At 35.7% G+C, this 26,451-nt stretch overlaps 5 protein-coding genes, 1 non-coding gene and 2 pseudogenes across 6 annotated transcripts; 6 read left to right on the forward strand and 2 right to left on the reverse strand.

The window, feature by feature from the left end:
- Positions 1–1,176: 1,176 nt before the first annotated feature.
- On the forward strand, positions 1,177–3,548 carry LOC111808017 (bifunctional UDP-glucose 4-epimerase and UDP-xylose 4-epimerase 1). Its single transcript, XM_023693775.2, has 9 exons — positions 1,177–1,579; positions 1,669–1,718; positions 1,802–1,937; positions 2,030–2,131; positions 2,250–2,477; positions 2,565–2,646; positions 2,737–2,819; positions 2,910–3,001; positions 3,092–3,548. Exons 1-9 carry the CDS (start codon positions 1,385–1,387, stop codon positions 3,174–3,176), a joined length of 1,053 nt encoding a protein of 350 aa, XP_023549543.2. The 5' UTR covers positions 1,177–1,384; the 3' UTR covers positions 3,177–3,548.
- On the forward strand, positions 3,201–6,295 carry LOC111809351 (heat stress transcription factor B-2b). The gene is made up of 4 exons (XM_087116931.1): positions 3,201–3,208; positions 3,515–3,584; positions 4,653–5,012; positions 5,119–6,295. The coding sequence occupies exons 1-4, from the start codon at positions 3,201–3,203 to the stop codon at positions 5,911–5,913; spliced, it is 1,233 nt and encodes a 410-aa protein (XP_086973057.1). The 3' UTR covers positions 5,914–6,295.
- A 1,924-nt stretch (positions 6,296–8,219) lies between these two features.
- On the forward strand, positions 8,220–8,772 carry LOC111809361 (RHOMBOID-like protein 2 pseudogene; annotated as a pseudogene).
- A 171-nt stretch (positions 8,773–8,943) lies between these two features.
- Positions 8,944–9,957, forward strand: LOC147789627 (RHOMBOID-like protein 3). Its single transcript, XM_087129590.1, has 3 exons — positions 8,944–9,003; positions 9,093–9,346; positions 9,756–9,957. The coding sequence occupies exons 1-3, from the start codon at positions 8,959–8,961 to the stop codon at positions 9,865–9,867; spliced, it is 411 nt and encodes a 136-aa protein (XP_086985716.1). The 5' UTR covers positions 8,944–8,958; the 3' UTR covers positions 9,868–9,957.
- Positions 9,958–10,039: 82 nt separating this feature from the next.
- On the reverse strand, positions 10,040–11,788 carry LOC147789628 (protein IQ-DOMAIN 22-like). Its single transcript, XM_087129591.1, has 2 exons — positions 11,406–11,788; positions 10,040–10,701 (listed from the first exon to the last, which is right to left on the reverse strand). Exons 1-2 carry the CDS (start codon positions 11,685–11,687, stop codon positions 10,159–10,161), a joined length of 825 nt encoding a protein of 274 aa, XP_086985717.1. The 5' UTR covers positions 11,688–11,788; the 3' UTR covers positions 10,040–10,158.
- A 2,615-nt stretch (positions 11,789–14,403) lies between these two features.
- Positions 14,404–14,475, forward strand: TRNAM-CAU (transfer RNA methionine (anticodon CAU)). The gene has a single exon. It is a non-coding gene; the product is annotated as a tRNA-Met (tRNA).
- Positions 14,476–15,237: 762 nt separating this feature from the next.
- On the forward strand, positions 15,238–19,183 carry HAP2 (hapless 2). Its single transcript, XM_023694766.2, has 18 exons — positions 15,238–15,431; positions 15,505–15,648; positions 15,735–15,823; positions 15,894–15,933; positions 16,028–16,085; positions 16,188–16,248; positions 16,338–16,416; positions 16,499–16,633; positions 16,712–16,906; positions 16,987–17,067; positions 17,331–17,431; positions 17,510–17,627; positions 17,694–17,726; positions 17,805–17,898; positions 17,982–18,070; positions 18,139–18,254; positions 18,680–18,780; positions 18,854–19,183. The coding sequence occupies exons 1-18, from the start codon at positions 15,255–15,257 to the stop codon at positions 19,153–19,155; spliced, it is 2,013 nt and encodes a 670-aa protein (XP_023550534.2). The 5' UTR covers positions 15,238–15,254; the 3' UTR covers positions 19,156–19,183.
- A 3,357-nt stretch (positions 19,184–22,540) lies between these two features.
- On the reverse strand, positions 22,541–24,525 carry LOC111809195 (protein DETOXIFICATION 49 pseudogene; annotated as a pseudogene).
- Positions 24,526–26,451: the final 1,926 nt, after the last annotated feature.

Genomic DNA, 26,451 nt, shown 5'->3' on the forward strand with positions numbered 1-26,451 from the left:
TGCCGAGACCAAATAGAAAACAACATGAATTATGAAAGGTTCCACCAACGAACTTGAAGGGTTCCACCACCTACATATTTCACAATAACTCTGTACTCCGAAAATGATGAATAAGGAGACAACTCATTTATGATTCCAACCAAGAAGGTACGAAAAAGAGTTGAGGTAAAAATTTTCATTGTATTACGAGCGTATACACATGTTTTTAAAGCTACTCGGTTAGCTATACACCAAATACATTACTCCAAGAGTGCCCAAAAGTTTCATCGACATCCCCTTTGCTAATATAATAGAGCTTCAACTCTTGGGATCCATTATCTAAGAATTTTTCGATAAACTATTTATAGTTTAATATATATTTATAAATAGGCAGAAAAAATGATTTAACTCGTTGTTATAACAAGTTACCATCTTTATTTAAATACTATAATAATTATATTTTTTTTTATGGCATGTGAAACATGTGGTTTTATATCATTAGAACTTTATTTAGAAATGAGGAATCTAAAATATTTTTTATGGAATGCCTAGAGGATAATCACAAGTAAAATTTTTTGCTTATTTTATTTAATTACTCTTTCATAATTTTGTGAATTTGGCACGTGAGAGTTAAGTGAGGAATTGAACTATTTTTAGATGACCTAAAATTTTGGTTTGGTGACCTAAACAATTTGAATAGAGATCCTAATCCAATCAAACTTTTATTATTGGGTTGAGATGTCGGGTTGTTTTTTTAGTATTTTAAAAAAAACTATTTATTTAAATTAATAATTAAGATGTTATAAAGTTCAAATATTAAACATTTGTAAAACAGAACGCATCATTAATATCAACTACAAACGTAAAATATTTTTAATAAATGAAAAAAATTGTGAATTTTGTATTTTTTATTTAAAGTTTCAAATAGAAAAAAATGAATTAAAAATTAGGGAATCTAAAATTAAGGAAACCAATAACAAGTTTTTCTCGAAATATGTGGATAAGAATTATCCAAAAGAATCTTCGGATTTTGTCAGATGCGGGATTGATACGTGAAGTACACGCGGGAAGAGCGAGTTGGTAAGTTCATGGACAACGTCCACATTAATTAGCGCGCCAACAAAAACGAGCTCTGTGAAAACAGATTTTGAAATTTTCCATTAAAAAGCTTTTTTTTTTTTTTTTTTTTTTTTTTTTTCTTCTTTTTGGGCGTTCTTATCCCCCAAGAAAAGAAAATCGAAACTAATTCTCTTGCACCGTTGGTTCGAATCTCAGAGGTTTCAAATCCCCATAAATATTTCCTCATTCTCCATCTACCATTTTCATCTCACAGAAGATATTCTGTAACTTTCCCGAGACAAAAAGTGATTTTGGACCGTCGAATTGCTGTCATTTTCTGTGTAAAATGGGGAGCTTAGAGCGGACGATTCTCGTCACCGGTGGGGCTGGATTCATCGGCAGCCACACTGTTCTTCTGCTTCTTAAAGAAGGATTTCGGGTTTCGATTATTGATAATCTTGATAATTCGGTTGTTGAAGCTGTTGATCGTGTCCGGGAATTAGCTGGCCCTAATCTTTCCGACAGACTCGAGTTTAATTTGGTATACTGTTTGTTACGATTAATGATTTTGCTATCTTCTTTCGTTTTGATTTTGAATTAGGTTTTGGATTTTCTCGTTTTTGTTTGTAGGGGGACCTGCGGAATAAGGAGGACTTAGAGAAATTGTTTTCAAAAACGAGGTATGAATGAATGAATGATCCAGAGAGCTTTGATGATTCTGTTTTGAGTTAATGTTTATGAATTGGGGGTTTTCTTGTGTAAGATTTGATGCTGTTATACATTTTGCTGGCCTTAAAGCTGTTGGGGAGAGCGTTGCTTTCCCACGACGATATTTTGATAATAATCTTGTTGGAACTATCAATCTCTATGAGGTTATGGCAAAATATGGTTGTAAGAAGGTAGATATTCCTGTTCTAGATGCTTTAAAATCTTTCTGAATTGAACAATTTGCTTATGCTTTGATTTTTGCTCCTGAATGTGTTGGGAATAGATGGTTTTCTCGTCTTCTGCAACTGTTTATGGTCAGCCTGAGAAAGTTCCATGTGTTGAGGATTTTGGTTTAGTGGCACTGAATCCTTATGGACGAACCAAGGTTCGGTTACACTTAATCATGTTCGTGTTTCTATCCGCCCGTGCGAGAATTGGATCTGAAAATGCTGGGAATTTTCTGATTGAAAGTGTTGTTCCTCTCCTATTTACTTTTTTTACAGCTTTTCTTGGAAGAGATCGCTCGAGACATTCAAAAAGCCGAGCCCGATTGGGGCATAATCTTGTTGAGATACTTCAACCCTGTTGGAGCTCATGAGAGTGGTAAACTTGGCGAAGATCCAAAGGGTATCCCTAACAATCTCATGCCTTACATTCAGCAAGTTGCAGTAGGAAGACTGCCGGAGCTTAATGTATATGGTCATGACTATCCAACGAAGGATGGCAGCGCTGTAAGTACTTTTGCTGTTATGAGTTCCAATCCAATGGTAGCCATAGTTGTGTAACTTACTTGAAATTCGATACTTTTTTACGAAAAGGTTCGAGACTATATCCATGTTATGGACCTAGCCGATGGTCACATTGCTGCTCTTCGAAAGCTTTTTACGAACGAAGATATAGGTAGCCATTTTCCTTAAACTACATATCGAACTAGTTTGAGAAATTTCTGTTTAAGAACGTTGGTTGACGCATATCGACCTATTCTACTAGGGTGCACTGCCTACAACTTAGGGACTGGACAAGGCACGTCTGTGCTAGAAATGGTTGCAGCCTTCGAGAAGGCCTCCGGCAAGGTCTATGCCCGTCCTGTCCTCTTTCGTCTCTCCCTTTATGCTTTGTTAAGAATTATACATAATCTTGATTTGGTTGTTTTTATTGTCCAGAAAATCCCTGTAAAACTATGCCCGAGGAGGCCTGGTGATGCAACGGCGGTGTATGCATCAACGGAGAAGGCCAAGCGAGAACTCGGTTGGACGTAAGTACTCAATCTAGTCTTTGTCAAGGCAGCGTCCTCGAAACACATTGTTCATTTGGGTTTGGTTTTTGCTTGGTGCTGTGATTTCAGGGCAAAATATGGCGTAGATGAAATGTGCAGGGACCAATGGAATTGGGCAAACAACAATCCATGGGGCTACCAGAAGAAGGCTTAAAACGTACATCTACTTCCATACATAATGCAGAGGTATTGAATAAAAAGCTTAGAAGGAAGAGTTCTTACTTGCTTTGGCGTTCAAGTTTTTAAGCCTCTCACACCACATCTTTGGTTCATCATTATTCAATATATACTTTAATGGGTATTTATCCCCTCCTCTACTGGTTTTTTCTGTTTGAGTTTCTGAAATGGTTATGAGAATTTACTTCACAATGTTGCTGTGATGCGGCTTGTCATTCTTATAACCATGTATCTATTGGTCGGACAAACTGAATGTTGTTCCTTGTAGACATGTATGTTTGGATATCTTCTCTTATGCTTGTTTTATTGTATTAGAAAGAGCTACAATTGTGCTCGGTTATTTGCAGTACTTCTCGGGTCTGCTCTTTGTTTAAAAGTTGTCATAGTATATTTAATCATTCAAGTTATCATTAGCAAATATTGTCTATTTTGGCCCATTATATATAATTGTCAGCTTTACCGTCAGGTTCTCACACTCTTACAATAAATGCTTCGTTTCCCTCCTCAGAGTACATACAATGATAGAAATTGGGATTAATACAATGATATATTCATTTCAGATTCTAATTTTCATTTAAAAAGTTTTTTTTTTTTTATTTTTATTTTTTAAGAAAAGACAAAATTTCGGAAATCCTTCTAGAAATACTTAATAAAAGACAAAATTTTGAATATCCTTCTTCAAATTAGACACACGAGTCTTTGTCTTCGACAACTTTTCTAAAATACATCTTCGTGTAAGAGGGGCAAATGGTAAATATTTATAAATTATAATGGGGACCAACTTGCAAAATTTATAAATGAAAAATCAATTTTCATATCTACCAATGGAATTCAAAGGGAAGTGTAAAATTAATTTAGCTCAATGGGTTAGGTTTCATAATTGGGCCAATAGTCGGACTCTAAGCCCACAAAACGGCCCAAACGAAAAAGGGTAAATAAATAAATAAAGAAATAAGAAAATCCACGAGGGATAAAGAGACATCGCAAGCTTCTGGTACCTTCCTATCCCTATCCTTTCTGTTGTGGTCCCCACCTCCATTTTTTTATTTTTTATTTTTATTTTTTAAATTTCCCCTTTTCCTTCTCGAACCTCCCTTCTCTTCCTTATCATATTCTTTTCCTTACCCAGAAACTTCTAGAAACAACAAAACTTCTCTCTCTCTCTCTCTCTCTCTATGCGGAGCTTCTGGCGCTGCAGTGGCGGAGGTTCATTTTCAGGCACGGCGGTGTTTTTACTCCTCTGATTCTGATTCCACAATCTTCCCGGGGTAATTACTATGGAAACTTTTAATTCGATTGATTTGACGTCTATTTCTGTGTTCTTATATCATTCAACTTCAATTCTTTGTACAAGAACACTGGGTGTTTTATCATCTCTGGATTCTGAGTTCTTCGAGTAACTGTTGAAAAACTATTGCTCCATTGCCCGATTTTGACTATTTCTTCTTTTTAGTGTGTTTTTTTTTTTGTTTCTTCGGATTCGGAGGGAGGTTTAATTGATCAGATTGAGGCCAGAGTTGTCCTGATTCGGAGATCCTTACGGTTTAGATCTGGGAGAAGAGGAGATGGCTCCGCGACGGCGGAACCGATCGTCGACTCTGGATCAGGAGATTCTCAGAGATCTATTCCGACGCCGTTTCTTACGAAAACTTATCAGTTGGTTGATGATTCGGCTGTCGACGACTTCATCTCGTGGAACGATGACGGATCTACCTTCATAGTTTGGCGACCTGCGGAATTCGCTCGAGATTTACTTCCCAAATACTTTAAACATAATAATTTTTCTAGTTTCGTTCGTCAGCTTAACACTTACGTAAGTTTCTGCCGTTTCAACCGTTTCCCAATTTTTCTCTCTTTTGGAACAATGGTTGTTTGTTTCTGGAATTTTCCGTCTTATTGTTCTTTAAAATACGGCTTAGGGATTTCGAAAGGTTGTGCCGGACCGATGGGAATTTGCGAATGATTGTTTCCGGAGAGGTGAGAAAGGACTTCTCCGAGACATTCAGCGGCGGAAAGTGGCGTTGTCTTCAGCGACGACGACGACGACGCCGGCCGTATCTGGGCCGGTGTTAGTTGCGGCGTCTCCATTAGTGGTGGCTCATGTGATATCGCCGTCGAACTCTGCGGAAGAGCAGGTGACATCCTCGAACTCATCGCCGATGGCATTTCAGCGAGGTACGAGCTGCACCACCACGCCGGAACTTATGGGGGAGAACGAGCGGTTGAGAAAGGAGAACATGCAACTGAGTCACGAGTTGACTCAGTTGAAAGGGCTCTGTAACAACATACTATCGTTGATGACGAATTACGCTTCAGGCCACCACCACCAGTTGGAGTCGGTGAGCGTCCGAGACATGAAGGCGCTGGAGCTCTTGCCAGCGAGACAGGCGATGAAAGACGACGGCGCCGTCAGCGACGGGGTTCAGGAGGTGAGACTGAAGGTTGAGGAGACAACGACGGCATCGCCGGCGAAGCGAACGGCGCCGAAACTGTTCGGAGTTTCAATCGGAGTGAAGCGCAGGAGAGAGGAGGAAGAAGAAGACGAAGACGAAGACGAAGACGAAGAAGCAGAAGAGATGGTGGGACAGAATCACGTACTGTCGGAAGAAGGTGAGACCTTGTGGGAGATCAATGCTGAGCCGTTGGATGAGAACTCTGAAAATCCAGACGGATCTGCGTTGCCATGGCTTGAACTCGGAACTCAATGCTCCTGACATTAAACCGCGTCGTCGTCGTCGGAGGTCATGAATGAGAAAAAGATTTTAGAGATTTCAGAGACCAGAGGAGACCAGAACCGGGTCCCGACCGGACGAAGAATATCACGTGCCGGACACGCGAGCTGGAAAATATACAAATTAAAAATATTTATTTGTTTTATTTTGTAATTTTCTTTCTTGAGCTTTTGGGGACGGGCTTAGGTTGGGTGGTTGGTCGGTCGGTCCTTGTAGAAGACGAAACCGTGGAAACTGAACCGGGCTGGGTCGGTTGGTGAACGAGTAAAATGACGGAAAACCCCTGGAAGAATGACAATGGGTATTTTGTAATTGTTACTTCCTAGTCTCTTCAATTTTAATTTCAATCTTTTTAAGTTACTTACTCCAACAAATTAAAAAGAAAAAAAAAGATATATATATATATATATATGTATATATTTGTTGGGATTATATATATAAAGCAAGCCTTATGTTGTATAAGTATATTTTGAAAAAAATTATTTAGTTAAACAAATTTTTTAATACATAGTTTCTATTAAAAAATATACTTAATAGATGCAATAATGTTTCAATGAAAAATTTTATCATACAATATTCAACACAATTTCTAAAAATTTAAATTTTAATATTACAATATAATCTAATTTTGATGTGAATAGAGAGTTTCTAAAAATTTAAATTTTAATATTATAATATAATCTAATTTTTATGTGAATAGAGAGTTTAGGTTATTACAACTGAGAAACGTATAAATTAAACACATGAAATTATGTCTTCTTAATAAATTTATTTTTACAGCTTTGGTTGAGTGGTGCCTTACTCGAGTAAGCTTTGGTTGAGTCAATGGAGCTTAAAATTCTAGATTGTATAAATTAAAATACGTGAAATCTCACATTGTAAGCATTGGTTGAGTCAATGCAATATTTTTCTATTGGGGTCGTTTGGGCTTCTGAACTTGGTTAGGTTTGGGATGAGTTCTATGGCTCGAGTGGGATGCTTGTCAAGCCTCAAGTTCGAATTTAGGCTAGGATCTCAAACCTAAGTTACGAACCTACAACTATTCTTTTTCAATTTTTTTTTCCTATCGCGATTTTTCTATAGTTCTTTATTGGTTATGCTGACCTTTTGCCACTTGTGGTCAAGTTTCGACCTTTTGTTTTTATAATGAATCCAATATGAGATTTTCTAGAATTCATAGACCAACTTTAATATTATTCTTCCGTCTCGATCAAGAGAATTGTAATCAAATTAATGAAATTTGATGAAAAAGAGAAATTTAGAAATTCAACTTATCGTAATGGTTTTTTCCAACGGTGATCCTTCTTTCATTGATGGTTCTACGTATGCCCGAAAAAACTTAGAGGGAATTTCATCGAAGTAGCTGCTAACTATTGCTTAATGTTTGAGGGGAACCATTTATGGTAAACTGAGATAGAGACTAAGTGAGTAGAGAAATTTAAGAGAAAGGGAATAAAATATTAATTAGTAAAACATTTATTTATTCCTTTTTAAAGCCTTAATTTACCATTCAATTTGTATATATATTTTTCTAGAAAATGACATTTAAAAAAAAAAAAAAGAAAAAAAAGAAAAAAACTTGTAATTTTATTTTTTTAAAAACAGTTAAAGAATAAACAATTATAAAATATATAACGCGTTATCGGCGCGTGTGAAAATAACGAACCCCCACACCTACGTTGACTTCCATTCGTTTATCAATTACCATAAATGCCCTCTCCCCTTTAATCTCTCCTATTTATTTAATTTTTTTTAAATTATTTTTTGCCACGTGGCTCAAAGGTAATATCATATAATTTTAAGGGATTTATGGTAAATATATTCTAGATTTTATTTGATACAGATATTTTTTCAAAATATAGTATTTACTAAATTCACATCGATTTTGAATAAAAATAAATATTTATAATAAATATTTCATTTAATTTCTATATTAAAAATAACCATTTAAGAGTTTTGACTTTTTTTTTCTATGAGAATAAAATAAATATTTTATAATAATTGAGATAATTTAGCTTAAATTTTAAAACTTGTTTTAAATATATAAAATTTCTTATATTTACTATATATATGGAAAATAATTAAAGCAATTTTCCATTAAAATAAATTCCGCTTTCTGTGATTATTCCATCTCAAGTGAGGGGTGTAATCGTAAATTCCTCTCCAAATAGTCACCATGAAATAACTTACAGAGCTCGGCTATTCCAGCTCCAACTGATTCACTGAGAAACCTTAACTTCTGTAAAAAAAACAGAGAAACAGAGTGGTTTTGTGGGCTAAAGAGGACGATGTCGAATCAAGAACTGGAACGTAGTGACTCGAATGCGAGCTATTCTTCTTCTGAGAAGCAATGGACGCCATGGTTGGTTCCTATGTTTGTTGTGGCTAATATTGCTATGTTCATTATGATCATGTACCTCAATAATTGCCCCACTTCCAATCTGGGTTATGGAGATAAGTGTGTGGCCACTTTTCTTGGGCGGTTTTCGTTGCAGCCTTTCAAGGAGAATCCCCTCTTGGGTCCCTCTTCAAATACGTATGTCTCTGCGGCTGCTCTGTTTTTACCCCCTTTATTTCATCTCCATCTGCTCTGTTTTGGTTTGATCCTTCGTTCCTCTTAATTTCATTGATTTGCTCTAAAGACTGTTGAAATTGGGAGCTTTGAAATGGGATAAGATTGTTCCTCAGCATCAAGTATGGAGACTTATGTCCTGTATCTGGTTGCACGCTGGAATCATTCATCTTCTTGCAAATATGTTGAGTTTGGCTTTGATTGGGATCCGCCTTGAGCAACAATTTGGATTTGGTATGGTCCTATGTAGCTTGTTATACATTGATTAGAGAAGGGAACGAGTGACAGCGAGGACGTTGGGCCCGAAGGGGGTGGATTGTGAGATCCCACATCGATTGAAGAGGAGAACGAAGCATTTTTATAAGAGTGTGGAAACCTCTCCCTAGTAGACACGTTTATAATGTCTTAATATTTCTGTGGGTGCTTCTGGTGCCCTCTTTGGACTTCTTGGAGCTATGCTATCCGAGCTTTTAGTGAACTGGACAGTCTACTCCAACAAGGTTAGCTGCCAGACATTGAATCCGACATTGAATATTTATGTTTGTAATAGCTTTGTCTGTTTACTTTTTGGTGTGATGTGTTTTTATAGGCTGCTTCACTCTTCACCATCATTGTGATCGTAGTAATCAACTTGGCAGTTGGTGTGCTGCCTCATGTGGACAACTTCTCCCACATTGGAGGATTCTTAACAGGATTACTTGTCGGGTTTGTGTTGCTTATACGACCGCCGTTCAAATGGGCCGAGCGCCACCATCTCCCACCACCGTGTAGTCGTCGTGTATCCAAATATAAAACTTATCAGTATATTCTCTGGCTGGCTGCTGCAAGTCTACTAGTTGTTGGGTAAACCCTCAAAACTCTTGCCTTTTGATCATTTAGTAGACTCAAGCGATACGTAATGGGCCAAAACAGATAATATCTATTAGCGGTGTGCTTGGACTGTTACAAATGGTATCAGAGCTAGGCTCATGGCCCCAAGAGAGGAGGATTGTGAGATCCCACATCGGTTGGAGAGGAGAACGAAATATATCTTATAAGGGTGTGGAAACCTCTTCTTTAACATAAACGTTTTAAAACCGTGAGGTTGACGACGATACGTAACGGGCCAAAATGGACAATATGTACTCGCGGTAGAGATGTTACAACTTATTACTTTCAACAAGATAGCGTTGGATTCTTTGTTGCTTCTTGTATCCCGTTTACGACATGTTCGAATCGAGTTAACTAATTCAGTTTGTTGTGTGTTGCACAGCTTTACCATGGGGCTGGCTATGCTATTCAAGGGGGACAGTGGACACAAGCACTGCAGCTGGTGCCATTACCTGAGCTGTGTGCCAACTTCAAAATGGGACTGTGCAAATTAGCCATTCTTGATGAGGTTTTTTATACATTCTTTTGGTATTTTGTGTGTGTTCTAAAACTTTTCGCAAATCGAGGCAGATCGAATGATCGTCGTCGAGTCACTTTTCGGGGTCAATAAGAGAAAAACTAAGGCAGGTAGAGAACAAAAGAATATACATTAGCATACTAACATGAAAAATTGTAAGAACAATGATGTATATCTAGTTCTAGAGATATAAACTCGACCGTCCCCGAGTCTCAAAGTTCGAATCCGATCGACATCGACACACCAATTATTATTATTAGGACTGGCATCAGTATCTGTAACTCACAGGCATGCCATGTTTGTCCAGTAGACCAGAACCAGGGTAGGCTTTCCCAACAATATTTGATTGTAATCTCGAATCCTCAACGACGTACATAGAACTCCGCTTAGCGGAGCTCGATCTCTCATATTGAGGATGCTGTCTTGGAACGCTATGAGATCTCATTTTGGCTCTTGAGGATTCAGTGCAGGCCATGTAGCTCGGATATTCCGAGTCGCTACTAAAATAGCTCCTCGTACTGGTCGGGGTGACGGGGCTTTTCTTTGTACTCGTACCAGAAAAGAAAGAGCTTTCCTCAACTTCATGAGGGAATTCAAATGCACTAAAGGACTGTGTTTCACACGAAAATTTGATATCTGAATGCAACAACTCAGAAGCCGATCGACTCCAGCCCGCTCGTGCCCGTGTTTGTGCTCTTAGCAACGCCTGCATTCGTTGTAGCCATTCAGCCGTCCGCTTCCTCTCGATATGGCCTCGAACCAATGCCTGAAGTCTCACCAACCCTCTTAGTGCCCTCAATGCCTTCCTTGCCTTCATAAAATCATGCACAGCAACAACCAAACAATCGAACCATATTGAGATCTCAAGTTGCCTAAAGAGGAGAACGAATAGTTTCTTATAAGCCGAAGATGAAAATATCTGCTAGCAGTAGACGTAGACGGTACAACAACCACAACCCTTTACTTCAAATTCTATTAGGTTTGACCCCTCAATTATTGCTATATCTCAAATGGGTCCCTATAATCCTTGATATTTTCAGTTGGGTTAATGTAAAAAAGGTGAAAGGTAAGTTATTTACCATAAAAATCACTTTTTTTTTTTCCTTGAAATAGACCATGCTTTCATCAAAGCTGGAAAGGAAGAAGAGAAATGGATTTTACTTTATTTTTTACTTTTACAGAATTTTCAAATAAATAGATAAATAAATGCAAGTACAAAGGAGAGAATCCGGTGACCATTGGAAGGGATTTGAAGGTTAGGGGTAACGACGCCGTTTAAGTTAAACGACGCCGTCCAGAAGAAGCTTTCATGTTTCAAAATTCCAATTAATTTTATTTATTTGATTTGATTTGATTTGAGATGAGTGTGGATCACACCCAACAGCTAAGATTGAAAGAAAAAAAATAAAAAAGGATTCATTTTGGTAATCCCAATGGGAAAGGATAATGTAAGTTAATTAATTGAGATTCTAAACAAAAAATAAAAGAGAATGAAATGGTAGAATAATTTCAAACCAGAAATCCACGAAATGCAGCCTGAATTTTGGTGGCGGCAAAGTCGGCCTCGTGGAAGGTGAGGGTGTGAACCGCCGTGATGGGCACGGTCTGTCCGTTGCTGGGCAGCTTGACGACGGCGAGGGAGGGGGTGAGGGCGTCATGGTGGCGGAGCTTGTTCTTGTCTTTGAAGGACTTGGCGAAGTGGCACTTGGGCTTGCGCTTAGAAGGAGAAGGTGTGAACGCTGGGTCTGGTTTTTTGAGACCCAGAAGGCCACGGAACCATTTGAAGGCCTTGCCCATTTGGGGGTTATGAATTATGGGTGGCGGTGGTCGGAGCAATGGTTGCAGTGGGTGGGTTTTGAGAGAAGAAATGGAGGATGGAGAAGAAGAAGAAGAAGAAGAAGAAGAAAAAAAAAAATTATATATAATAAATATGGAAAAGGAGTAAAAGGTAAGGGAAGGTGGGAACAGCCGAAGCCCTTTTGGGCACGTCGGTGACTGTACTACCTCCCACGTTCCCTATTTTGTTTTCCACACCTTTTAATCACAATTGAAAATACCTTCTTTTTATTGCATTAATTTAATCCTTAAATACACTCGTGTTTCAATAACCTTTGATGTCGTTACCTATGATCACAAGTGAGGAAGATCCAAAACGACAACATCCATCGAGGCGGCCACACCAAGTGAGTTCACTGACCCAACCTTGTGTTGCCCCCATTGACAGTCTTACAAGTTACGAAGGAGACACCAATGAACCGATGTTATACCAACAATATCATAGAAGATAACAAGTGAAAAAAATATGCCCAGTCTGTCGACTTAGTCTTACTTTGCCTTCTTGATTGGCTATTGACGTCGCAATCAAAAGAATATGTCATTGTTGGGAGGAGGCTCGTGTGAATTCATGAAGGCCGGTATTAGAGAACTTTTGTTGGAAGAAGGTGGAAGTTGTCGGTTAGTGAAAGAGTGGATAAGTTAAAAGTGTTAGAAGAAGGACTATGATAACATGTTAGATAACACGACTCTTCGTAGTTGTATGATATCGTCCACTTTGAGCATAAGTTGTCATTGCTTTGCTTTGGACTTCCCAAAAACGCCTCATACCAATAAATATAGTATTTATTGATTATAAACCCATGATCATTCCCTAAATTAGTCGATGTGGGACTTTCATCCAACACCTCCCCTCGAACAAAGTATGTCTTCCCTTAATTGAGGCTCAACTCCTTTTTCTTTTGGAGTCTTAGTCATTTTTTTACTATGCCTTCGACTTTTTCTTTTGGAGTCCTTTGTCCGACATTTGAGGATTCTATTGGCATGACTAAGTTTAGAGCATGACTTTGATACCATGTTAGAAGAATGGTTATGACACCATGTTAGATGAACACAACTCTCCATAACGTATGATATTATCCACTTTGAGCTTTCCTTTTCGGGCTTCTGTTCAAGGTTTTTAAAATGCATGATCCTGCTCTAACTTAGCCATGTCAATAGAATCCTCAAATGTCGAACAAATGACTCCAAAAGAAAAGGAGTAGACAGTAAAAAATTACTAAGACTCCAGAAGAAGAAGAGTTGAACTTCGATTAACAGGAGGCATACTTTGTTTGAGGGAAGGTATTGGATGAAAGTCCCACGTCAGCTAATTTATTTCATTTTTTGTTTTGAATATTTAAAATATTTATTTTGTGAGTCCTTTTTTATCTTGATATTAATTAACATATTAATTAGCCACCCAATATTCGTTTTCTTGACCATTGCCTCCCAACATATTTGGAAACATAGGAGTTAGAATATTTTTATTTTGAAACATTTATAAAAAATTAAAATAATTTCGCTAATCTCATTATTATTTAATATTTATTTCGTTTAATTTATCTCAACAAACCATAAAATATTATATAAAAATACTGAAATTAAATAGATAATATCTTTTTAAGGATATATTTGGTATCTTATTGTATTTTTTCTATCATAATAATTATATGACAATTTTCTTACTATTTTAATAGAATTTTGAAACAACACTAATTTTATTTACATGATTTTAAACTGACTTTAAATGGAAATAAATTGATTCAATATGAAAATTTATGATTTAAATTTATATAATTATTAATTTGAATTTTACGACATAAATTTTCTAAAAATGTCTTAGTCCGACTTAATTCGATTCTCACACACGTGTATATATATATAATATATGATATAATATGATATGAGTTTAAATAGATGAAATGATATGATATAATAAGATAAAAAGAATATTTTAAATGCATGGATGAATTAAATGTGTCCTACTCATGCTAGCATTTTGGCATTATAATAAATATGTAGACAAGTATCATATGATAAAATCCAAACACCCAGTATAGATGTAAATGTGAACAAAATCAATAAAATTCTTCTATGAATATTAATTGGGTTGTTTAATAATAATGATCGACTAAATATTATTATATATTTACCCAAATTTTAAAATATGATTTTAGTGACGGAGTTTTTACTTTAATTTATCGAGTTTTAACTATTTTTTTTTAGTTCAATAATATGTGGGTGAGAGACAGATTTTTTTTTTGATCTTTTGGTCAAGAATATGTACCTTGAAAGTGAATTTGGTTTACTTAATTTAACTGTTGTATATCAATTTAATTTTAGATTAAAATCGGGTTAATTTTGATTGAATCCAATTTCATTTTAATAGAATTCATTTTAAATTTGACTGTTGTACAAAATTTTCATTTATTCAAATACAAATCAACTCAAACAGCATAAGTTGGATTAAGAATTTTGAGTTATCAAGTTTTTTAGAAAATTAAAAATATATATATTGAAATTATTTTTTTCATAATATATATTTTATAAATCAAGAACAAAGCAATATAAAATATATAATATAAATAAATAGTTGCTTCGATTTATAGACAAATACTTGAAATTAAACGAAATTTTCAAATTTCTAAATTCTATGGATTATATTTATATAGAATAATTTTAACCATATATTCAACAAATCAGAGTGGCGCAGCGGAAGCGTGGTGGGCCCATAACCCACAGGTCCCAGGATCGAAACCTGGCTCTGATAGAGAAAAGCTTCCGAACTCTATTTTTGCTTTACCTGTTTTGGGTTTTGACGAAACTGAGCCCATTGGGCTTATATATTGAGCTGGTCTTAGTCACTGGGGCACGAAACTTGGCCCATTGGGCTTCTATTTATTGGTCTGGGCTTAGTCATGGGCTCGAAACTGAACCCAATGGCTTATATATAAAGGGAAGGGAATCGTCTGATCTGTTTTTGGTTTTACGAAAGTGGGCCCATTTGGGCGTATAGATGTTGCGCTGGGCTTTGTCTGATCTGTTTTTGGTTTTACGAAACTGGACCGATTGGGCTTATACATAGTGGGCTGGCTTAGTCTGATCTGTTTTGGGTTTTAACGAAAGTGGGCCCATTGGGCTTATATATTGGGCTGGGCTTAGTCTTGTCTGTGTTTGTGTTTAAACTAGTGTGTCGATTGGGCTTATCTATATTGGGCTGGGCTTAGTCCTGGTTCGAAACTGGGCCGTTTTGGGCTTATGAGATTGGGCTGGTCTTAGTCTGATCTATTTTGGGTTTTAACGAATCTGGGCCCTTGGGCTTTGGGCTACTGGTATAGATAGAACAGAGCAAAAAACGAAAATGAAATTAGTATGGTTAATCACCTTGATTATTAATATAAATAATTGTATTTGATTACTTAATTTGAAAAAGGACAAGAATATAATAACCTCCTTGTTGGAAGTTATAAAACTGCCATGAACCGCCCCTTCTTTCTCATTATTTCAGAACTCAAAAACATGAGTATCACAAGTTCAGACAGCCAAATAATGGGTAACTGCAATCTCCTTGCGTTATGCCTTCTGAATTTTCTGGCAACTCAAGACGTTGTCGGAGTTCAAATCCTGTCCAAGTCAAAACTTGAGAAGTGCGAGCGGAATTCTGCCTCCGACAGCCTCAACTGCACCAAGAAAATTGTCCTAAACATGGCCGTTCCTAGCGGTTCTGTAAGACCCTTATATAAGACCCTTAATTTATGGGGTTTTTAAATAGTTTGTAAAGAAGATTTTTATGTTGCAGAGTGGTGGCGAGGCCTCCATTATAGCAGAAATAGTAGAGGTGGAAGAGAACTCCACCAATAAGATGCAAACCTTGCGAACCCCCCCTGTTCTCACTGTCAGCAAATCAGCCGCTTATGTTTTGTATGAGCTAACATACATTCGTGTAATTCCCCACTTATCATTTTGATTCCATACATATCTAATCTCTGTGTGGTACATGTTTAATGTGTTTAAACCCAATATGCTCAGGATGTTCCATATAAACCCGAAGAATTTTATGTTAGAACTCGCAAATGTGAGCCAGATGCTACCGCCAGAGTGGTACACATATGTGAGAGGTAAGGCAAACCCATCCACACCACCCCAAACCATTTGAACCACAGTAATCTACTTCATTCTGTCTTGCAGGCTAAGAGACGAAAGTGGACATATAATTCAGAGCACTCAGGTACCAATTTCAGAAGAGCTTCTACTATTTTCATTTATTTCGACCCAGTTATTGATTCATTCTTGTCTGTGTGGTATTAACTAACTCTGTTTAGCCTATATGTTGTCCTTGTGGGGCAAAGCGTCGGATGCCTACCTCATGTGGGAATTTTTGTAAGTTCCCTTAAATCTCATAGGTAAACATATGTACATTTTAGAAATTGTTATGGTACAAAAGCACCCCTCATTTGCTATTCTAAATCCTTTGTGCATAAGTTGACAAGATGATTAAGGGAAAGGCAAACACTGCACATTGCCTACGTTTTCCAGGTGACTGGTATGGCCTATGTTTCAATTCTAACATCTTCTCATTTTAATCACGAATATAATCTCTTCAATTAAGCTCTGTTTAAGTTCGTGTCTTAGGTTTCATGTTTTTAGTATTGGACAATGGTCACTGGGATTCAGCGTTCAGATTCATGTGAAGTCAGGATCCAAAGCTTCAGTACGTTTTCCTTCATACTTAATACAGAAAACTCTTAATACTTAACACAGTGATTGATATCAAGTGATTGATAACTCTACAGGAAGTGTCTGTGGGTCCGGAAAATAGAACAGTGGTGTCAAATGATAACTTCTTAAGGGTTAATCTCATTGGGGACCTTGTTGGGTATACAAATATACCATCATTCGAGGACTTTTACCTTGTTATTCCCAGGCAGGTACGTGGTTACAGAAATTTTAATGAAACCTTCAATGAAATCTTGTGTTGCTAAGCTGAAATTGCCAATTGTTGGAAGGGTGGCCCTGGTCAACCTCAGAATATGGGTCACAATTTCTCTATGTGGATGCTACTGGAAAGAGTGAGATTTACTTTAGATGGTCTGGAATGCAACAAAATTGGTGTTGGTTATGAGACTTTCAATAGCCAACCTGATTTCTGCACCTCGCCATTTTGGAGTTGTTTACACAATCAATTATGGAATTTCCGGGAGGTAAGCATTTACAATCAACAAGGTATTATCAACATTACCAACATTGATATGATCCCGATACATTTTCTCGAATTTGACAGGCCGATCTAAGTCGAATTGGTCGAAATCAGTTGCCTTTATATGGAGTGGAAGGAAGGTTCGAGAGAATCAATCAACATCCAGTTAAGTATGGAAGTCGAGCATCGATTAAGGGGAGGCTCAATAGTCGGAGGATTGTTGGGAGGGAGTCCCACGTGGGCTAATTTAGAGAATGATCATAGATTTATAAGTAAAGAAATACATCTCCGTGGGTATGAGGCATTTTGGAAAACCTCAAAGCAAAGCCATGAGAGCTTATGCTCGAAGTGGACAATATCATACCATTATAGAGGGTCGAATTCTTCGTTATATATGGCTAAACTTGGTGTTCCTTGGGTGCATGCAGAATGCTGGGACACATTCATTCTCCATAGGAATCACTGAAGTTCTTAATACAAATCTGGTCATAGAACTGCGAGCTGATGATGTTGAGTATGTTTACCAAAGGTTAGTAACTTCAGCAATCATCAGTAATTCAAGCAATCATCTCTGTTCTTCAATGGGCTATGTATTTGTTCATCCTAGGAGTCCCGGGAAGATTATGAGCATCAACATCCCAACTTTTGAAGCCCTTACACAATTTGGAGTAGCTACAGTAACAACTAAGAATACTGGAGAATTGGAAGCATCTTATAGCTTAACGGTACATACAAATCTTTTATTACACTGAAACCTCTGTTCTTCTGCAAATGATTCTTCTTTTTTGCAGTTTACTTGTTCAAAAGAAGTCAGTCTCATGGAGGTACTGTCTTTAATCTTGACATTTTGGTGTAATATTGTTCATGTTAAGAATTGTTGAAGAGAGTTCATGTGATTCCAGGAACAGTATTTCCTCATGAAGCCAAAAGAAGTTGCTAGCCGTTCGTTTAAACTCTACCCAACAACTGATCAAGCAGCTAAATATGTGTGTTCTGGTAAGATATAAGTACTTGTTTATGCTTCTGTTCTTGTTAAATTAAGATTATTTAGTGCAAAGCTGCCTTTGTTCATACTGCAGCCATACTTAAGGATGCTGATTTTAGTGAAGTTGACAGAGCTGAGTGTCAATTTGCTACTACTTCTACTGTCCTTGACAATGGATCACAGGTTGTTCCTTTTGTAGTTTTAGAATCATTGTGGATCCAATATCCTTGAGTTTGGTCATTTTTCAACAGATTACCCCTTTTCAACTCCCCAAGAAAAAGGAAAATGGTTTCGTCGATTCAATCAAACTCGTTTGGAAGAGGTTATGGGGAAACATCGTCGACTTTGTCATCGGGAAATCTTGCAGGTATTTGATATCAAATTCTAGTCGAACACGACTCTCCACAATGGTATGATATTGTCCACTTTGAGCATAAGCTCTCATGACTTTGTTTTGGGCTTCCCCAAAGATACCAATGGAGAGTGTATTCTTAGATTATAAACTCATGACCATTCCTTAAATTATCCAATGTGGGACACTTTCATCCAACACCTCCCCTCGAACAAAGTACGCTTCCTCTTAATCGAGGCTCGACTCCTTTGGAGTCTTAGTCATTTTTTACTGCCTTAGAGGAGGCTTGACTCCTTTTTCTTTTTGGAGTTCTTTATTCGATATTCGAGGATTTGCTAATCTATTGGCACGATTAAGTTTAGGGTATGGTATAAGGAAAAAAATATTAAGATATAAATAATATATCTCAACAGTTAGTTATATTTGGCACTTTTGCACAGAAAAGAATGCGCACGGTTTTTCGACTTCAGCTGTCACATACAGTATCTATGTTTGAGTTGGTTGGTGTTGTTCGGTCTCTTTTTGGCCATTTTCCCGACAGGTAACTATTTCGGTGAACTAAAGAAGGCATATTTGGAACGACTTTTGTGAGACATTTTAATTTGTTTGTGCAGTTCTTGTAGTAATATGGATCCTACATCAGAAGGGGTTATTTGACCCTGTGTATGAGTGGTGGGAGGGTATGTTTGGGGCCAAAAGACATCCCACAAGGCCAACATGGAAGCATAGAGGTGAAAGAAAACATACCCAATCACATAGGCATGGTAGCAGGCATTACCAGAATCATGGAAGTGGATACCACAAGAGAAGAAGCCATGAATCACACAAAAAGCACAAGCATTCTGACAGAGACACTGATCACTTTCTTCACCATGTGCATAGGACGAAAGATAAAGGGGGCCATAATAGGGTGTAGAATGCTTACCTTAGTTTACATGTAGAATAAGGAGGCTGATTCATCACTTCCTCTATTGGCACGACTAAGTTTAAGGCATGACTCTGATATCATGTTAGACGAACACGACTCTCCACAATGGTATGATATTGTCCACTTTCAGCATAAACTTTCATGACTTTGCTTTGGGCTTTTGAGCTTTTGGGCTTTGGGCTTCCCCAAAAGCCTCGTACCAATGGAGAGTGGAGAGTGTATTTTCATCGTCCAACATAATGATTAATATCCAAACCATAATGGGTTTTTATTATAGAAAATGAAGTGATTATATTAACAACTAACAATATTATTAACCTAACTTAACCATAAATATGATTTGGATGGGAATAACAATGGGACAAAATTAATTAATATTAAATACACTAAAGTTAAAATTTATAATCACAAAATCAATATATTATTATTTATTCACTAGTTGAAATTATTAATTATGGGAACATGCATGCATAAGCAAATAATTTAAACTCGTGACTAATCATTTAATAGATCTAGAATTATACCTCTCTAAAAAAATAAAATTAATAATAAATCATGTTTTAAAAAATAAAATATTGCTTAAATAATATTTTCTACGTCATTTTCACGTGAAACCTTCAATTTTATATATTTACTTTTTTTCTAAATGTGCATTTTTAAGCCGCCTAAAAAGTAAATAAATAAATAAATAATAGAAGACAAATTTTGGAATAAAATTTTGCCGGCTGTTTTATTTGACATTTTCTTAGGCGATCAATGTCGGCTGTTGTGAACAGTTTTATTTTTATTATTATTATTTAGATGAAATAATAGACTGGTTCAATGCATGAATGGATATGTTCTCCAACTTAACCTTTTAAATTTTGAATTTTTACCTAATTTGTGGTTCAATGAGTTTTTGAGTGTCCATTGACACTCAGACTAATATAATAAGCTAAATTAATAAAAATATTCGTATTATGTCTTAAAAATACTCTTGAACTTTAAATATAAAAAGAATATGAAAAAAACAATACTCTTATTATTAGTATTTTGTTTAAAAAATACCATTAACTTTTAATAACGTTTCAAGAATTTCGTTAAACTTTAAAAAATTTCATTAATACCCTTTTAATTGATCTTTTAAAAAGTTGTTATTACCATGAGTACTATATTAAAAAAAATACCCAAAATAGTATTTACATCATTTGCCTCTATTAAAAAAAACTCAAAAAATTCGTGAGTATTTTTAAATGCCATACTAACGGTAAGAGTATTTTTAAACTCTTACAAAAATTTAAGGGAGTTCTTATAATTTTTAAAGAGTTTAACAGTTAAAATTGATATTGTTGAAAATTTTTAAGTATTTTTTAAATAAAATATTGACGAATAAAAGCCTTTTTAATTAATTTTTTTTAAAGTTAGTATTTGTTTAGATTTTTTTTTTTTAAAGCTCAAAGATAATATGAAAGCTTTTGAAAATTTAAGTTGTTTTTTTAGATTAAGTATGTATTTATATTTATTTAACTTTTTTAAAAAATTAATAAATAATCAAACTTACCAAAAATTCTATACTATTAAAATTCTTTTTGAGCTATTTCAAATGGTCTTGGGAAAAAAAAACCTGAAAAGACCGACAGAAAAAATTAGTTTAATTATGGGAAGTGAATTTAAAATATGTTGGAATTAGAAACCACAAAAACTTTGACACGTGGAAATATGTCTTTGCCACGTAGATAGATGTCGATAGCTCAGTCCACGGGGTTGGATTTTAGGTTGGTAGGTCGCGACACGGAAGAAGAAGTCAAAATTCCATGAAAAACAAAAGGAAAAGGAAAAAGAAAAAGAAACTTTTATTATTTATTATTTTTTAAATTCTTTTTAGGCATATTAAAAACGTGGTTTTTTTTCAATATGGATAAATACGGATTTTTGTCTACGTGGCACCTAAAATTAAATTAAGTGACTTAATTTTTCATCTACGGTTATTTTTATTTTTAGGTGAATTTCAAAATAAATAATTAAATGAACATTATTAAATTTATATTTGAGGATAAGATCGGCCATTTATAAAAAAAAATATTTCAACCAAAATGTTTGACTTGGTAAGAATTTTGGATTAAATTGACTTTTTTTCTTCATTTAATTTATTCGACGACTTGTCTAGTTGATAAGTTTGTTGGGTCGGCTCATTGGATAGATTGAAGGAAAGTTTTGGTGAGTAGCTAAAATAATTTTGTGTGATGTCCCACTTTGGTCGGAGAGGAAAACAAAACATCATTTATAAGGGTGTGGAAACCTTCCCCTAGCAGACACGTTTTAGAGGTCAGAGGGAAAGTCAGGAAGAGAAAGCTAAAAAAAGAACACTATGTGCTAGTGGTAAGTAGATCTGAGTCGTTACATTTTTCGATCATAATGGGTATCGACTTTTTAGAGGAAATAGAAAATCCCAAATTTAAAATATTATAATTTTTAAATATGATTGTTGAAGAATAAGATCCTTATTTATTTATTTTTATTACATGGAATAATAAGCCAAATGGCAGCATGCTTCAGCCTTTGCCCATTACTGTTCCCATGCTTCAATTATTTTAAATTTTAAATTTTAATTTTGTTTATTTTATATTTTAATTAACCCAAAAAAATCAGTAAAGTAGAATAACTGAAGCATGGCTCTTTACAAAATACAAAAAAGAAATTAAATAAAGTAGAAAAACAGAAGCATGGGTTATTGGCATGGCTCGTTAATTATGTGTGGCTCGTTTAAATACAATGAAGCGTCGTTTTAATAGCCGCATTCTTTTGGAAAGCTGCGTTAAAGTTCTTAAATAGTGTCTCTAAAAAATATACGTTTCAAATAACGTGTACGTTTGGATGCGACAAATGTGTGACTTCGACATAGAAAATAATATCTAAGCCTTCAAGATTCTTGCTTCAATTGGCCAAATCAAATTTCTCGTATTTATCACCTTCGGTACACATTTTTTGATTTGCGTAAATAGGAGCCGTCTTTTATTGCATGTTTTTGAATACTAAAACTCCTATTTGGTAAAAGAATCCACGCTATATTAGAAAAATGTCGCTCGCTCAAGTTATCTCACTTCATATCACCTTAATCACAACACATTTCTTGTCTTAGTTTACCTTGATACTCATTTCTCGACATATCTAGTACTTGCACGCTCAATTGTTCATCCTCAACGATCGCTTCCATTTTAACAACATCCAACATTTCAACATCTCTACCTCCTCTTGTTTAAGATCTTCTACAACGGTAAAACATCCAATACAATTCCATTGTTATGTTCACTATTGATTATGATCGTGCGTTCAAATTCAATATAGAACGTCACTTTCTTTTCAAGATAAACAAACAAATAACGCTCACTGAAAGAAACGTAAGAGTTGCTGAATTTTGTATTCATAGTGCTACCATGATAACACAATCAATAAAATTGGTCCTTTTTTATCTTATCTATGTTGTACTCTTCTATCCTATACAAAAGAAGGGCCAAAAAAAGCTAAGTTGTTTACTAAAAAAACAAAAGAAGAAGATCTACGCATTCAAAAGCTCTGTTTTTTCATCATCATCGTCCGACCCACTTCCAGTCAGCTCCTTAGCCCTCTCGGCCTGTTCTTCCCAATTGGTCCGAACCAGAGCCATCAGCATCGCTATGGCACAAGACCCTTGCGCCGCCAACAGCCCAATCCACAGCCCTTTGAAGTCCCACCCGCCGTAAAAGCTCAGCCATATAGCAATTGGCATGCCCACCATGTAAAAACATCCCAAATTTATGTTCGCCCCCAATTTTGGCCGCGCGGTGCCCCTCAATACTCCACAGCTTGTCGTCTGTGGGCAGTTCCCCAGCTCGCAGAGTCCGATGATTGGGAGAACCAGACATGTCAATTCGATGATTCCTGTGTCATTTGTGAACATTTTCGCCCATACTTTCCGGACATTGAAAGCGAACGCCAAAGCTGATAACCCAAGGAAGAAGCTTGTACAGAGCCCAACAATGGCTGCTAATTTGGCTTTGTTTGGACGATTTGCACCCAATTCGTTTCCCACTCTGGTTGATACTCCAAAGCTTAATGACGAAGGGAAAATGTAGATCAAAGCAGTGGTTTGTATCAAAATCCCCATGGAAGCCACTGTTGATTGAGGATTCATCATGAACCCACTTAGCAAAATCATGATTTCATACCACCACCATTCTAAACACACCGAAATACAGCTCGGAATCGCCAATTCAAGTAACGATTTCCATTCCTTCAAACACTCCGACGACATTCCCGGCCAGGTTTTCTCGTACACGCCGGAGACTACGATGAACAAAATCAGTAATCCGACAAGGTTGAAATTGGTCCACACAGCTCCCAAAGCGACGCCGTAAATTCCCAAATCGAAAACAGAGACGAGTAGATAATTGATTGGGATATGAAATATAATGGCTAATCCAGCGCAGTATGTGAGAGGGAGGTTAATTGATTGACTACGAAGATAAATCCGTAAAGGGTGGAGAAAAGACAGAGCAATTAAATCAGGGACAGAACAGAGTATGTAGGAATGAGCTTCACTGGCAATATCATCGTTTTGGCCGCAAAGGAGGAGGATTTTCTTCATGTTAAACCACAAAAACGAAATGGGTATTGACGAAAGGAGGAGAAGAATGACTGATCTTTGAAGGGCAAGGCCCAAAAGTTTGAATTTTTTAGCCCCAAAAGCTTGGCCGCAAATGGGCTCCATGCCGACGGCGAGACCAGAGAGAACAGAGTAGCCAGTAATATTAGCAAACCCAATCGCAAGCGAACCACCAGCCAAGGACAAACCACCCAATCGGCCGAGAAACAACATGGAGATCATCGAACGAGAGTACATCAAAAAGCCGACAAGAATCATCGGAAGTGCGATGTCGGCTATGCATTTGAGCTCTGTCAGAACAACACACAGATTTGGAAATCTCTCTGTTTCGGAGATCAGAGGAGCATTAAGCGAAGTAGTAGCATTGGTCGGAATCTTTGGCTGGTCGGAAAGTACAGAACCAGAACCAGACATTGTCGGAAACAAAAAAGGTGTCTTTTTTGAATTGAAATCGAAATCCGTCACAGTTTCAACTGAAATATGGTTTGAATCTTTCTTCACGCGGCCTTATATGACCACCAAATTTATCACTGTTAGGGCCTGCAACCGAAGAACTACGAAAATTCCGAGTAGAGAGAGAAAAACAGAACAAGAGAGAGAAAGAGTGATTTCAAAGACCAAATCTTTTATGGGTCAGAGCGAAGGAATCAAAAGGGTTATGACAGTATTTATAGGCAAGAAAATTCTTCTTAAATTTACGAGTCAAGCCGAACAAAGACCAGTAAAAAAACAAAGAACACCCTTCTGTCACGAACAACGTCATGAACGCAGGAAATGCTGCCATTGGTGGTTCTGTTAGTGGACAAATATAAAGGATTGGACGGTTAAGTCGGTCCCAATTTTTTTATTGTTTGATATTAAGTTGGTTCCGAGGAGGAACCGTGTACGTGCATGACATGCCCTGTTTATCTTGTTTTCCACTAAAACTTCAACAATTATAATTCATTCAAGTGTTGATCATAATTATTATAGCTTTGGACCCACGCCGTTTTCCTCTTCCTTTCTCACTTACTTTATGTTTTTTGCATTTTAATTTATTATCATAATATTAATAATGTACCATTCACTATAACCTTTCCACCTTCATTGTTATTGATCTCTACAAATCTTATCTCCTTCTCGTTTACTCTCATTTCCCCTACGGTGAGAGCCATAACCACTAAACTGGACTCGTCACCTATCTTTGGTGAATTCTCTCTATTTTTCTCTCGTTCATCATATGCCAACTTCTATTGTTCACTGTACGAGTGTCACTGTCATTATTGTCTAGTTTGTCGACATTGATCTCTCTCAATATTTGTGGTTAAATCGAAGGGCTTGACCAACCCAACTTAAAAATATAACGGTTGGGTTGGATTGTCCACAATAAACTAAGTTGGTCTAAGTGATATACACGAGGACTCTTGTATAATATTTGTCAAATAATATATTTGAATATCTCATATATTAAGATACAATATCGATATCTAATATATATATTTAACTCATTTGAATCTCATTCAAATTTTAAATATATATTTTTATTGAAGTAATATACATTTATTGTTTAATTAATATTTAATGTATCAAATATAATTAATATATTTAATATATTAAATATTAATTTTAACGCTTCAAATTATATATATAATTAACAAAAAGTTCGGGTTGGTTCGGTTAACCCAATAAGCATCCTAATTTATAACTCAATTCAAACCATATAAATGTGTTGGATTGGATCGAGTTTATTATACTTTTTGGACACATGTAACCCTTTTTATTAAAAAAAAAAAAATTAAAATACGTAAAAAGGAGAGAAAAAAATATTTTCTCAAATTAAGTTTATATATTATTATTATATTAGAGACGGCGGAAAGGTGGCCAAAACTATTTTCATGTCACGACAATATTTGAGGTTTTGTTATTTTTGTTCTTGTTTATGTTTTATGTTCTTAATTACACCAAAAAGACAATTCAAAACCCTAATTTCATATTGATAGCATTTTAAATGTGATTTACGACCAAATTGTTTTGGTTTTAGTTGTAGTTTTTGTTTTTACTTTTGTTTTTTTTGGCTTTTATCTTATTGGTTGAAAATATATATGGATATATATATATATATTTTTTCATTCCATGGTTCAATAGTGGACAAATTCTTTTATTCTCGGTTATTTTATTCTTTTCAATATTAATTGAATTGACTATTTTTTAAAAAAAATTCTTGGACGTATCATATTTTTTTATTGTTAACTAATTTGTCTGATCCAGACTAATCTAACAAAAAAAAAAAAAATTATGGTTGGATTAGGTTCATACGGTTGAATCTAAAAAACTGAACACGTCTCGAGAACTCTAATAATATATGTTTTTAAAATGATTAATTTTTTAAAATGAGAACCATTAAAATATCAAGTTATTTTTATATTTTAATAAAAGAAGTACAAAATCAAATTCTTTTCAAAATAATGGTTTGAAATAGACTTTTTAAGTATATGATATGTATGAATGTGCTACTAAATAACATAATCATTTAAATGCTTTTTAGAATAAATTTGACTTTTGATAAAGTAAATACCATTGTTTTAACGTGCAATAAAATTTTAAATTGTATATGTACGTTGTACCTATTTTTTTACTAATTAAATATGTCGATGTTCAATTTGAACATAATCTAATATAATATG

The sequence above is a fragment of the Cucurbita pepo genome, chromosome 13 (genome assembly GCF_057944985.1).
Source record: "Cucurbita pepo subsp. pepo isolate OVF chromosome 13, ASM5794498v1, whole genome shotgun sequence".
NCBI classification, from domain to species: Eukaryota; Viridiplantae; Streptophyta; class Magnoliopsida; order Cucurbitales; family Cucurbitaceae; genus Cucurbita; species Cucurbita pepo.

Coding starts and splice junctions, on each gene's coding strand:
- LOC111808017 (XM_023693775.2), top strand. CDS start 1,385: ATGGGGAGCTTAGAGCGGACGATTCTCGTCACCGGTGGGGCTGGATTC. Junction 2,132..2,249: donor ATCCTTATGGACGAACCAAG/GTTCGGTTACAC, acceptor CTTTTTTTACAG/CTTTTCTTGGAAGAGATCGC. Junction 3,002..3,091: donor AAGCGAGAACTCGGTTGGAC/GTAAGTACTCAA, acceptor CTGTGATTTCAG/GGCAAAATATGGCGTAGATG.
- LOC111809351 (XM_087116931.1), top strand. Junction 3,585..4,652: donor TTTGTTTAAAAGTTGTCATA/GTATATTTAATC, acceptor TCTTCTTTTTAG/TGTGTTTTTTTTTTTGTTTC. Junction 5,013..5,118: donor TTCGTCAGCTTAACACTTAC/GTAAGTTTCTGC, acceptor AATACGGCTTAG/GGATTTCGAAAGGTTGTGCC.
- HAP2 (XM_023694766.2), top strand. CDS start 15,255: ATGGGTAACTGCAATCTCCTTGCGTTATGCCTTCTGAATTTTCTGGCA. Junction 17,068..17,330: donor AGAGAATCAATCAACATCCA/GTTAAGTATGGA, acceptor GGGTGCATGCAG/AATGCTGGGACACATTCATT. Junction 18,071..18,138: donor TCCTTGACAATGGATCACAG/GTTGTTCCTTTT, acceptor ATTTTTCAACAG/ATTACCCCTTTTCAACTCCC.
- LOC147789628 (XM_087129591.1), bottom strand. CDS start 11,687: ATGGGCAAGGCCTTCAAATGGTTCCGTGGCCTTCTGGGTCTCAAAAAA. Junction 10,702..11,405: donor CTGCATTTCGTGGATTTCTG/GTTTGAAATTAT, acceptor GATTTTATGAAG/GCAAGGAAGGCATTGAGGGC.
- LOC147789627 (XM_087129590.1), top strand. CDS start 8,959: ATGCTATCCGAGCTTTTAGTGAACTGGACAGTCTACTCCAACAAG. Junction 9,004..9,092: donor GGACAGTCTACTCCAACAAG/GTTAGCTGCCAG, acceptor GTGTTTTTATAG/GCTGCTTCACTCTTCACCAT. Junction 9,347..9,755: donor GCAAGTCTACTAGTTGTTGG/GTAAACCCTCAA, acceptor TGTGTTGCACAG/CTTTACCATGGGGCTGGCTA.